The 13,924-nt window shown below is 51.1% G+C and overlaps 1 protein-coding gene across 1 annotated transcript in view; it reads left to right on the forward strand.

Moving 5' to 3' along the window:
• Positions 1-1,224: 1,224 nt before the first annotated feature.
• LOC134983017 (lens fiber membrane intrinsic protein-like) overlaps positions 1,225-13,924 on the forward strand; it is an 80,251-nt gene continuing 67,551 nt past the window's right edge. The window contains exon 1 of the mRNA XM_063948711.1: positions 1,225-1,399. Coding sequence (XP_063804781.1) covers positions 1,225-1,399 — 175 coding nt within the window. The remainder of the gene's footprint in view (positions 1,400-13,924) is intronic.

Genomic DNA, 13,924 nt, shown 5'->3' on the forward strand with positions numbered 1-13,924 from the left:
GTGGTCCTTTTTATAGACATAATGAATAAGATGTAAAATAATTTGCATATATGAAAATGACTTTGCCACTTAGCCTGTGATTGCAGATGATCTAGTGTATGCTCTGTCTGCTTGCCTGACGTATAAGATTGAGTGAATAGTGATTGGGATACGGTTGATGTAATAAGCAAGAAAATTTATCTTTCTAAAGAATGATATAGTGTCCTAAATTCTGAAGGTGTATCCTATAATGTGCTCATAATATTTAATTGTATTTCTTTTTAACTTCCCCCTTGATGCTGGACATGCCCACTATCTGGAAACTCTTGGGGGTACGGGGCTGCTGCCATGGCCCATGTCTAGACCGTACACCTCTGGTGCTGCCCATGTGGGGCCACTAGTACAAATTTTTCCAGGGCCGCTTTTTGTTCCCAATCCGCCCCTGGTAATATGTAACGTGTGATGTAATATATGTAATGTGTGATGTAATATAGGATATAATGTGTGATGTAACGTGTGATGTAATATGTAACGTGTGATGTTATATGTGATGTAATGAAGGATATAATGTGTGATGAAATATGTAATGTAATATGTGATGTAATGTAATATGTACTGTGTGATGTAATATGTAGCGTGTGATGTAATGTAATATGTAATGCAATATGTAATTTGTGATGTAATATGTGATGTAATGTAGGATATAATGTGTGATCTAACGTGTGATGTAATGTAGGATATAATGTGTGATGTAATATGTAACGTGTGATGTAATATGTAACGTGTGATGTAATATGTGATGTAATGTAGGATATAATGTGTGATGTAATATGTAACGTGTGATGTAATATGTAACGTGTGATGTAATATGTGATGTAATGTAGGATATAATGTGTGATCTAACGTGTGATGTAATATGTAACGTGTGATGTAATATGTGATGTAATGTAGGATATAATGTGTGATGTAATATGTAACGTGTGATGTAATATGTAACGTGTGATGTAATATGTGATGTCATGTAGGATATCATGTGTGATGTAATATGTAACGTGTGATGTAACGTGTGATGTAATATGTGATGTAACGTAACGTGTGATGTAACGTAACGTGTGATGTAATATATGATGTAATGTAGGATATAATGTATGATGTAATATGTAACGTGGCGCGGTACAGGTTGGAGTAACCGAGTGCTTTCTTGTCTTATGAAGGAGAGGAGGAGTGACGCGCAGGACTCTGGAGATGTACACACTAATGGGAGGCGGTCTGCTCTGCGCAGTCTCTGGATTGGTTCTGCTCATAGTGGCCACAGCGACTGATTTCTGGATGCAGTACCGGTACTCAGGGAATTTGAGCAATCAGGGACTCTGGAGATTTTGTGTGGCGGGGAAATGTCACACTCACACCATCACAGTTGGTAAGAAGACAATCTATGATAAGACAACACGAGCATTACAGAGTAGGCGGAAACATGCTCTATGTACATAGATGCTACAAGGAGCGCACAGAACAGGACACGGACTGTGAGGTGGACGGGCACACATGCCATGGGGCAGGCGATGGTGGTGGGGTAAATCAGTAGGCGTTCCTCTTGCAGATCCACAGACCCTGTCATTACCCCCACATATTCTGAGTTACGGTGTGTACACACGGGGAGATAAATCTGTAAGACTATATAGTCAAACTCTTAAGGAAAGTTAGTGCATATCTCATGGTGTTAGGCAGCTTGCGATACCGATTCAATCCTGATGCGCGCTCCCGTGGGGTCCGTATCGTAAGGCTAGATAGACTGTGCAGGCAAGTCAATCTCCACTATCTAGTACAAAGTATAGCCACAATGCTCTGCTCCTGCTCTTCCCTCTTACTGTATGATTACCATCACCTGTGCTGTACCCTAATACTGACCCAGTGCTCATACCTATGTCATACCTCCCAACATGACCTCTCCAGGAGGACACAATGCTCTGCTCCTGCTCTTCCCTCTTACTGTATGATTACCATCACCTGTGCTGTGCCCTAATACTGACCCAGTGCTCATACCTATGTCATACCTCCCAACATGACCTCTCCAGGAGGACACAATGCTCTGCTCCTGCTCTTCCCTCTTACTGTAGGATTACCATCACCTGTGCTGTACCCTAATACTGACCCAGTGCTCATACCTATGTCATACCTCCCAACATGACCTCTCCAGGAGGACACAATGCTCTGCTCCTGCTCTTCCCTCTTACTGTATGATTACCATCACCTGTGCTGTACCCCAATACTGACCCAGTGCTCATACCTATGTCATACCTCCCAACATGACCTCTCCAGGAGGACACAATGCTCTGCTCCTGCTCTTCCCTCTTACTGTATGATTACCATCACCTGTGCTGTACCCCAATACTGACCCAGTGCTCATACCTATGTCATACCTCCCAACATGACCTCTCCAGGAGGACACAATGCTCTGCTCCTGCACTTCCCTCTTACTGTATGATTACCATCACCTGTGCTGTACCTAATACTGACCCAGTGCTCATACCTCCCAACATGACCCTCTCCAGGAGGACACAATGCTCTGCTCCTGCTCTTCCCTCTTACTGTATGATTACCATCACCTGTCCTGTACCCTAATACTGACCCAGTGCTCATACCTATGTCATACCTCCTAACATGACCTCTCCAGGAGGACACAATGCTCTGCTCCTGCTCTTCCCTCTTACTGTATGATTACCATCACCTGTGCTGTACCCTAATACTGACCCAGTGCTCATACCTATGTCATACCTCCCAACATGACCTCTCCAGGAGAACACAATGCTCTGCTGCTGCTCTTCCCTCTTACTGTATGATTACCATCACCTATGCTGTACCCTAATACTGACCCAGTGCTCATACCTATGTCATACCTCCCAACATGACCCTCTCCAGGAGGACACAATGCTCTGCTCCTGCACTTCCCTCTTACTGTATGATTACCATCACCTGTGCTGTACCCTAATACTGACTCAGTGCTCATACCTATGTCATACCTCCTAACATGACCTCTCCAGGACACAATGCTCTGCTCCTGCTCTTCCCTCTTACTGTATGATTACCATCACCTGTGCTGTACCCTAATACTGACCCAGTGCTCATACCTATGTCATACCTCCCAACATGACCCTCTCCAGGAGGACACAATGCTCTGCTCCTGCACTTCCCTCTTACTGTATGATTACCATCACCTGTGCTGTACCCTAATACTGACTCAGTGCTCATACCTATGTCATACCTCCTAACATGACCTCTCCAGGAGGACACAATGCTCTGCTCCTGCTCTTCCCTCTTACTGTATGATTACCCTCACCTGTGCTGTACCCTAATACTGACCCAGTGCTCATACCTATGTCATACCTCCCAACATGACCTCTCCAGGAGGACACAATGCTCTGCTCCTTCTCTTCCCTCTTTCTGTATGATTACCATCACCTGTGCTGTACCCTAATACTGACCCAGTGCTCATACCTATGTCATACCTCCCAACATGACCTCTCCAGGAGGACACAATGCTCTGCTCCTACTCTTCTCTCTTACTGTATGATTACCATCACCTGTGCTGTACCCTAATACTGACCCAGTGCTAAGACCTCCCAACATGACCTCTCCAGGAGGACACAATGCTCTGCTCCTGCTCTTCCCTCTTACTGTATGATTACCATCACCTGTGCTGTACCCTAATACTGACCCAGTGCTCATACCTATGTCATACCTCCCAACATGACCTCTCCAGGAGGACACAATGATCTGCTCCTGCTCTTCCCTCTTACTGTATGATTACCATCACCTGTGCTGTACCCTAATACTGACCCAGTGCTCATACCTATGTCATACCTCCCAACATGACCTCTCCAGGAGGACACAATGCTCTGCTCCTGATCTTCCCTCTTACTGTATGATTACCATCACCTGTGCTGTACCCTAATACTGACCCAGTGCTCATACCTATGTCATACCTCCCAACATGACCCTCTCCAGGAGGACACAATGCTCTGCTCCTGCACTTCCCTCTTACTGTATGATTACCTTACCATCACCTGTGCTGTACCCTAATACTGACTCAGTGCTCATACCTATGTCATACCTCCCAACATGACCTCTCCAGGAGACAATGCTCTGCTCCTGCTCTTCCCTCTTACTGTATGATTACCATCACCTGTGCTGTGCCCCAATACTGACCCAGTGCTCATACCTATGTCATACCTCCTAACATGACCTCTCCAGGACACAATGCTCTGCTCCTGCTCTTCCCTCTTACTGTATGATTACCATCACCTGTGCTGTACCCTAATACTGACCCAGTGCTCATAACTATGTCATACCTCCCAACATGACCTCTCCAGGAGGACACAATGCTCCTGCTCTTCCCTCTTACTGTATGATTACCATCACCTGTGCTGTACCCTAATACTGACCCAGTGCTCATAACTATGTCATACCTCCCAACATGACCTCTCCAGGAGGACACAATGCTCTGCTCCTGCTATTCCCTCTTACTGTACGATTACCATCACCTGTGCTGTACCCTAATACTGACCCAGTGCCCATACCTATGTCATACCTCCCAACATGACCTCTCCAGGAGGACACAATGCTCTGCTCCTGCTCTTCCCTCTTACTGTATGATTACCATCACCTGTGCTGTACCCTAATACTGACCCAGTGCTCATACCTATGTCATACCTCCCAACATGACCTCTCCAGGAGAACACAATGCTCTGCTCCTGCTCTTCCCTCTTACTGTATGATTACCATCACCTGTGCTGTACCCTTATACTGACTCAGTGCTCATACCTATGTCATACCTCCCAACATGACCTCTCCAGGAGGACACAATGCTCTGCTCCTGCTCTTCCCTCTTACTGTATGATTACCATCACCTGTGCTGTACCCTAATACTGACCCAGTGTTCATACCTATGTCATACCTCCCAACATGACCTCTCCAGTAGGATACAATGCTCTGCTCCTGCTCTTCCCTCTTACTGTATGATTACCATCACCTGTGCTGTATCCTAATACTGACCCAGTGCTCATATCTATGTCATACCTCCCAACATGACCTCTCCAGTAGGATACAATGCTCTGCTCCTGCTCTTCCCTCTTACTGTATGATTACCATCACCTGTGCTGTATCCTAATACTGACCCAGTGCTCATATCTATGTCATACCTCCCAACATGACCTCTCCAGGAGGATACAATGCTCTGCTCCTGCTCTTCCCTCTTACTGTATGATTACCATCACCTGTGCTGTACCCTAATACTGACCCAGTGCTCATACCTATGTCACACCTCCCAACATGACCTCTCCAGGAGGACACAATGCTCTGCTCCTGTACTTCCCTCTTACTGTATGATTACCATCACCTGTGCTGTACCCTAATACTGACCCAGTGCTCATACCTATGTCATACCTCCCAACATCTCTCCAGGAGGACACAATGCTCTGCTCCTGCTCTTCCCTCTTACTGTATGATTACCATCACCTGTGCTGTACCCCAATACTGACCCAGTGCTCATACCTATGTCATACCTCCCAACATGACCCTCTCCAGGAGGACACAATGCTCTGCTCCTGCTCTTCCCTCTTACTGTATGATTACCATCACCTGTGCTGTACCCTAATACTGACCCAGTGCTCATACCTATGTCATACCTCCCAACATCTCTCCAGGAGGACACAATGCTCTGCTCCTGCTCTTCCCTCTTACTGTATGATTACCATCACCTGTGCTGTACCCTAATACTGACCCAGTGCTCATACCTATGTCATACCTCCCAACATGACCTCTCCAGGAGGACACAATGCTCTGCTCCTGCTCTTCCCTCTTACTGTATGATTACCATCACCTGTGCTGTACCCTATTACTGACCCAGTGCTCATACCTATGTCATACCTCCCAACATGACCTCTCCAGGAGGACACAATGCTCTGCTCCTGCTCTTCCCTCTTACTGTATGATTACCATCACCTGTGCTGTACCCTAATACTGACCCAGTGCTCATACCTATGTCATACCTCCCAACATGACCTCTCCAGGAGGACACAATGCTCTGCTCCTGCTCTTCCCTCTTACTGTATGATTACCATCACCTGTGCTGTACCCTAATACTGACCCAGTGCTCATACCTATGTCATACCTCCCAACATGACCTTTCCAGGAGGACACAATGCTCTGCTCCTGCTCTTCCCTCTTACTGTATGATTACCATCACCTGTGCTGTACCCTAATACTATACCAGTGCTCATATCTATGTCATACCTCCCAACATGACCCTCTCCAGGAGGACACAATGCTCTGCTCCTGCTCTTCCCTCTTACTGTATGATTACCATCACCTGTGCTGTATCCTAATACTGACCCAGTGCTCATACCTATGTCATACCTCCCAACATGACCCTCTCCAGGAGGACACAATGCTCTGCTCCTGCTCTTCCCTCTTACTGTATGATTACCATCACCTGTGCTGTACCCTAATACTGACCCAGTGCTCATACCTATGTCATACCTCCCAACATGACCTCTCCAGGAGGACACAATGCTCTGCTCCTGCTCTTCCCTCTTACTGTATGATTACCATCACCTGTGCTGTACCCTAGTACTGACCCAGTGCTCATACCTATGTCCTACCTCCCAACATGACCTCTCCAGGAGGACACAATGCTCTGCTCCTGCTCTTCCCTCTTACTGTATGATTACCATCACCTGTGCTGTACCCTAGTACTGACCCAGTGCTCATACCTATGTCATACCTCCCAACATGACCTCTCCAGGAGGACACAATGCTCTGCTCCTGCTCTTCCCTCTTACTGTATGATTACCATCACCTGTGCTGTACCCCGATACTGACCCAGTGCTCATACCTATGTCATACCTCCCAACATGACCCTCTCCAGGAGGACACAATGCTCTGCTCCTGCTCTTCCCTCTTACTGTATGATAACCATCACCTGTGCTGTACCCTAATACTGACCCGGTGCTCATACCTATGTCATACATACCAACATGACCTCTCCAGGAGGACACAATGCTCTGCTCCTGCTCTTCCCTCTTACTGTATGATTACCATCACCTGTGCTGTACCTAATATTGACCCAGTGCTCATACCTATGTCATACCTCCCAACATGACCCTCTCCAGGAGGACACAATGCTCTGCTCCTGCTCTTCCCTCTTACTGTATGATTACCATCACCTGTGCTGTACCCTAATACTGACCCAGTGCTCATACCTATGTCATACCTCCCAACATGACCCTCTCCAGGAGGACACAATGCTCTACTCCTGCTCTTCCCTCTTACTGTATAATTACCATCACCTGTACTGTACCCTAATACTGACCCAGTGCTCATACCTATGTCATACCTCCCAACATGACCCTCTCCAGGAGGACACAATGCTCTACTCCTGCTCTTCCCTCTTACTGTATAATTACCATCACCTGTACTGTACCCTAATACTGACCCAGTGCTCATACCTATGTCATACCTCCCAACATGACCTCTCCAGGAGGACACAATGCTCTGCTCCTGCTCTTCCCTCTTACTGTATGATTACCATCACCTGTGCTGTACCCCAATACTGACCCAGTGCTCATACCTATGTCATACCTCCCAACATGACCCTCTCCAGGAGGACACAATGCTCTGCTCCTGCTCTTCCCTCTTACTGTATGATTACCATCACCTGTGCTGTACCCTAATACTGACCCAGTGCTCATACCTATGTCATACCTCCCAACATGACCTCTCCAGGAGGACACAATGCTCTGCTCCTGCTCTTCCCTCTTACTGTATGATTACCATCACCTGTGCTGTACCCTAATACTGACCCAGTGCTCATACCTATGTCATACCTCCCAACATGACCTCTCCAGGAGGACACAATGCTCTGCTCCTGCTCTTCCCTCTTACTGTATGATTACCATCACCTGTGCTGTACCTTAATCCTGACCCAGTGCTCATACCTATGTCATACCTCCCAACATGACCTCTCCAGGAGGACACAATGCTCTGCTCCTGCTCTTCTCTCTTACTGTATGATTACCATCACCTGTGCTGTACCCTAATACTGACCCAGTGCTCATACCTATGTCATACCTCCCAACATGACCTCTCCAGGAGGACACAATGCTCTGCTCCTGCTCTTCCCTCTTACTGTATGATAACCATCACCTGTGCTGTACCCTAATACTGACCCGGTGCTCATACCTATGTCATACATACCAACATGACCTCTCCAGGAGGACACAATGCTCTGCTCCTGCTCTTCCCTCTTACTGTATGATTACCATCACCTGTGCTGTACCTAATACTGACCCAGTGCTCATACCTATGTCATACCTCCCAACATGACCCTCTCCAGGAGGACACAATGCTCTGCTCCTGCTCTTCCCTCTTACTGTATGATTATCATCACCTGTGCTGTACCCTAATACTGACCCAGTGCTCATACCTATGTCATAACCTCCCAACATGACCCTCTCCAGGAGGACACAATGCTCTGCTCCTGCTCTTCCCTCTTACTGTATGATTACCATCACCTGTGCTGTACCTAATACTGACCCAGTGCTCATACCTATGTCATACCTCCCAACATGACCCTCTCCAGGAGGACACAATGCTCTGCTCCTGCTCTTCCCTCTTACTGTATGATTACCATCACCTGTGCTGTACCCTAATACTGACCCAGTGCTCATACCTATGTCATACCTCCCAACATGACCTCTCCAGGAGGACACAATGCTCTGCTCCTGCTCTTCCCTCTTACTGTATGATAACCATCACCTGTGCTGTACCCTAATACTGACCCGGTGCTCATACCTATGTCATACATACCAACATGACCTCTCCAGGAGGACACAATGCTCTGCTCCTGCTCTTCCCTCTTACTGTATGATTACCATCACCTGTGCTGTACCTAATACTGACCCAGTGCTCATACCTATGTCATACCTCCCAACATGACCCTCTCCAGGAGGACACAATGCTCTGCTCCTGCTCTTCCCTCTTACTGTATGATTATCATCACCTGTGCTGTACCCTAATACTGACCCAGTGCTCATACCTATGTCATAACCTCCCAACATGACCCTCTCCAGGAGGACACAATGCTCTGCTCCTGCTCTTCCCTCTTACTGTATGATTACCATCACCTGTGCTGTACCTAATACTGACCCAGTGCTCATACCTATGTCATACCTCCCAACATGACCCTCTCCAGGAGGACACAATGCTCTGCTCCTGCTCTTCCCTCTTACTGTATGATTACCATCACCTGTGCTGTACCCTAATACTGACCCAGTGCTCATACCTATGTCATACCTCACAACATGACCCTCTTCAGGAGGACACAATGCTCTGCTCCTGCTCTTCCCTCTTACTGTATGATTACCATCACCTGTGCTGTACCCTAATACTGACCCAGTGCTCATACCTATGTCATACCTCCCAACATGATCTCTCCAGGAGAACACAATGCTCTGCTCCTGCTCTTCCCTCTTACTGTATGATTACCATCACCTGTGCTGTACCCTAATACTGACCCAGTGCTCATACCTATGTCATACATCCCAACATGACCTCTCCAGGAGGACACAATGCTCTGCTCCTGCTGTTCCCTCTTACTGTATGATTACCATCACCTGTGCTGTACCCCAATACTGACCCAGTGCTCATACCTATGTCATACCTCCCAACATGACCCTCTCCAGGAGGACACAATGCTCTGCTCCTGCTCTTCCCTCTTACTGTATGATTACCATCACCTGTGCTGTACCCTAATACTGACCCAGTGCTCATACCTATGTCATACCTCCCAACATGACCCTCTCCAGGAGGACACAATGCTCTGCTCCTGCACTTCCCTCTTACTGTATGATTACCATCACCTGTGCTGTACCCTAATACTGACCCAGTGCTCATACCTATGTCATACCTCCCAACATGACCTCTCCAGGAGGACACAATGCTCTGCTCCTGCTCTTCCCTCTTACTGTATGATTACCATCACCTGTGCTGTACCCTAATACTGACCCAGTGCTTATACCTATGTCATACCTCCCAACATGACCTCTCCAGGAGGACACAATGCTCTGCTCCTGCTCTTCCCTCTTACTGTATGACTAGGTGCATCATCGCGCCCTACGGGCACTCTTCACACCATCGAAAGGGGCTACGCCCCCTTAACCCCTGCACGCCTTGCTGCGGTTCAATATTTGTATGAGTATTACCTGCATTCCTAGGTTTGTTAGTGGTAAATTATTGCACGACGAAAGTGCTTCCAATGGTGAAGGGGGCGTAGCCCCTTGCGACGGCGTGAGCAGTGCCTGCAGGGCACGATGTACAGAATGTAGCGGGTGCGGGGGGGGACCGCGGATGAGGCAGGGAGTATGTAGATGCTGCGAGTGGACGGGGAGGTGGATGCAGGTGTGGGGGGAGGGGGTGTGGGACCTATACCTATGTCATTTTGTTTGTAACAATATATAGGACACGGATAAGGATGTATGTGATATAGACCTACCCGCATGAAGAGGCAAATAGTGTCATTAGACACAGAGGGGAGTGCTGGTACAATGCGGAGCAGGGGCAGCTGTGTCCTCTCTCTACACCGTACCATCCTTCAGGTGTAGCAACACGGACATGTTGCGCACGCAAGGTCTCCATGTTGCGCACGCAAGTTCTCCACGCGGCCGCAGGTGCACTAGTCCCCTCTGCATGCGCTATGTGCGCGCCCCCCTCAGGTGCAGTAGGAGGAGGAAGCGATGGCTGGAGCTGGTACCAGGGCCAATGGGCATGGACTGCGCGGTCATGTGCTCGGTGCTGGGCTTGCGCCCTGCGCTTGCTGTGTGAGGGATAGGGAGGAGGCGGCAGAGCGGAGCATCACCGATATACCGGTAACTATGGGGGGCACCGCAGGGGGTTATGGCTCCTGTACTCCTGGTGAGGGTTTGTCAGGGAAGTATGAAGGAGCCAGTGGTATGGACCGTGTATGGGATACAGGGCGGTAGGGAGGGGATACAGAGACGCGGGGCGGTAGGGAGGGGATACAGAAACGCAGGGCGGTAGGGAGGGGAAACAGAGACGCGGGGCGGTAGGGAGGTGATACAGAGACACAGGGCGGTAGGGAGAGGATAGAGAGACGCAGGGCGGTAGGGAGGGGATAGAGAGACGCAGAGCGGTAGGGAGGGGACACAGAAACGCAGGGCCGTAGGGAGGGGATACAGAAACGCAGGGCCGTAGGGAGGGGATACAGAAACGCAGAGCGGTAGGGAGGGGATACAGAGACACAGGGCCGTAGGGAGGGGATACAGAAACGCAGGGCCGTAGGGAGAGGATACAGAAACGCAGAGCGGTAGGGAGGGGACACAGAGACACAGGGCGGTAGGGAGGGGATACAGAGACGCAGAGCGGTAGGGAGGGGATACAGAGACGCAGGGCGGTAGGGATGGGATACAGAGACGCAGAGCGGTAGAGAGGGGATACAGAGACACAGGGCGGTAGGGAGGGCACACAGATGCAGGGCGGTAGGGAGGGGATAGAGAGATGCAGGGCGGCAGGGAGGGGATAGAGAGACGCAGGGCGGCAGGGAGGGGATAGAGAGACGCAGGGAGGTAGGGAGGGGATAGAGAGACGCAGGGTGGTAGGGAGGGGATACAGAGATGTGGGGCGGTAGGGAGGGGATAGAGAGACGCAGGGCGGTAGGGAGGGGATAGAGAGACGCGGGGCGGTAGGGAGGGGATACAGAGATGCAGGGTGTTAGGGAGGGGATACAGAGACGCGGGGCAGCAGGTAGAGGATACAGAGAGGCGGGGCGGCTAGGAGGGGATAGAGAGACGCAGGGTGGCAGGGAGGGGATAGAGAGACGCAGGGTGGTAGGGAGGGGATAGAGAGACGCGGGGCGGTAGGGAGGGGATACAGAGATGCAGGGTGTTAGGGAGGGGATACAGAGACGCGGGGCAGCAGGTAGAGGATACAGAGAGGCGGGGCGGCTGGGAGGGGATAGAGAGACGCAGGGTGGCAGGGAGGGGATAGAGAGACGTGGGCGGTAGAGAGGGGATACAGAGACTCGGGGGAGCAGGTAGAGGATACAGAGAGGCTGGGCGGTAGGGAGGGGATAGAGAGAGACGCGGGGCGGTAGGGAGGGGATAGAGAGAAGCGGGGCGATACGGAGGGGATAGAGAGATGTGGGGCGGTAGGGAGGGGATACAGAGACGTGGTGCGGTAGGGAGGGGATAGAGAGAAGCGGGGCGGTAGGGTGGGGATACAGAGGTGTAGGGAGGAGGGGATACAGAGACGTGGGGCGGTAGGGAGGGGACACAGAGACGTGGGGCGGTACGGAGGGGACGCAGAGACGCGGGGCGGTAGGGAGGGGATAGAGAGACGCGGGGCGGTAGGGAGGGGATAGAGAGACGCGGGGCGGTAGGGAGGGGATAGAGAGATGTGGGGTGGTAGGGAGGGGATAGAGAGATGCGGGGCGGTAGGGAGGGGACAGAGAGATGCGGGGCGGTAGGGAGGGGATAGAGAGATGCGGGGCGGTAGGGAGGGGATAGAGAGATGCGGGGCGGTAGGGAGGGGACAGAGAGATGCGGGACGGTAGGGAGGGGATAGAGAGACGCGGGCGGTAGGGAGGGGACAGAGAGATGCGGGGCGGTAGGGAGGGGACAGAGAGATGCGGGGCGGTAGGGAGGGGATAGAGAGACGCGGGGCGGTAGGGAGGGGATAGAGAGATGTGGGGCGGTAGGGAGGGGATAGAGAGATGTGGGGCGGTAGGGAGGGGACAGAGAGATGTGGGCGGTAGGGAGGGGATAGAGAGATGTGGGGCGGTAGGGAGGGGATAGAGAGATGTGGGGCGGTAGGGAGGGGACGCAGAGACGCGGGGCGGTAGGGAGGGCATAGAGAGACGCGGGGCGGTAGGGAGGGGATAGAGAGACGCAGGGCGGTAGGGAGGGGACAGAGAGATGCGGGGCGGTAGGGAGGGGACAGAGAGATGCGGGGCGGTAGGGAGGGTCCCCAGTGAGGAAGCTGATGAAGGGAGGGGGGGGGGGGGGGAATAGTGGAGGAGGAGGGCACCATTAGAGGAGACTTGTGTAAAGTGGGGACCACACATAGCATCAGTGGGTAGGATGGCCGGAGGTACTCACCGTTGGGGCTGTGGGCGGCTGCTGCAGGCTGGTAAACGGTACAGTGTTCAGAGACAGTCTGTGCTACTATTACACACATTCCCCCCCTGCTCGTGATGCGCGGTGGATGAAAAGGGGGCGTGGTCTGCTGTGAAAGGGGCGTGGCCTCGCGGGTCTTTTCTCTCTCGCTCCGGGGGTGTTTCCAGCTTGCCTGTAGATGCTGGCAGCCCCCGGAGAGAGACTGGAGTGTGTGTGGCGGCTCTTCTCTGTGACAGGAGGCGAGTGCTGCAGGAGATGACGTCACTGCAGCACTCGGCTCCTGTCACAGCAGGAGAGCGGACAGCTGGATGTGTGCGGAGGAGGCGGCGGGTCTGTGTACGCGGGGCAGGGAGGGCAATGAAAGCCTTCTCCTGCGCCACCCGTCCCTCCTAATGTGTATGCCGGGGGCGGCATCAGCCGTTGTTGTTGGCCCGGCGCCGCAGCCGGGGAGTCAGAGCTGCTGATGGGTGGGGGGAGGGGAGAGAGAGATGGACAGGCAGCAGGAGCAGAGACTTGCTGACTCCGCCCACCGCTGTGACTCCACCCAGTGTTACGGCCAGGCACAGAGTCACAGATGTAGCCAAATATATAGGAGATTACCATCATCATGTGAAAAAGAGCATTTTGTCCCTCCTGGAAAGGGTCTTGTTGGGAGAAGGCTTGTGCTCTGGTGGACAATCCCAGGAGAAAGTAAAACCAGAAGAGAGAGGGTTAAGTCCTTACATGGGGGGTAAGGGGGACAGCATGGCACTATTTGT

The sequence above is a fragment of the Pseudophryne corroboree genome (assembly GCF_028390025.1).
Source record: "Pseudophryne corroboree isolate aPseCor3 chromosome 12 unlocalized genomic scaffold, aPseCor3.hap2 SUPER_12_unloc_2, whole genome shotgun sequence".
In the NCBI taxonomy this organism is placed as follows: Eukaryota; Metazoa; Chordata; class Amphibia; order Anura; family Myobatrachidae; genus Pseudophryne; species Pseudophryne corroboree.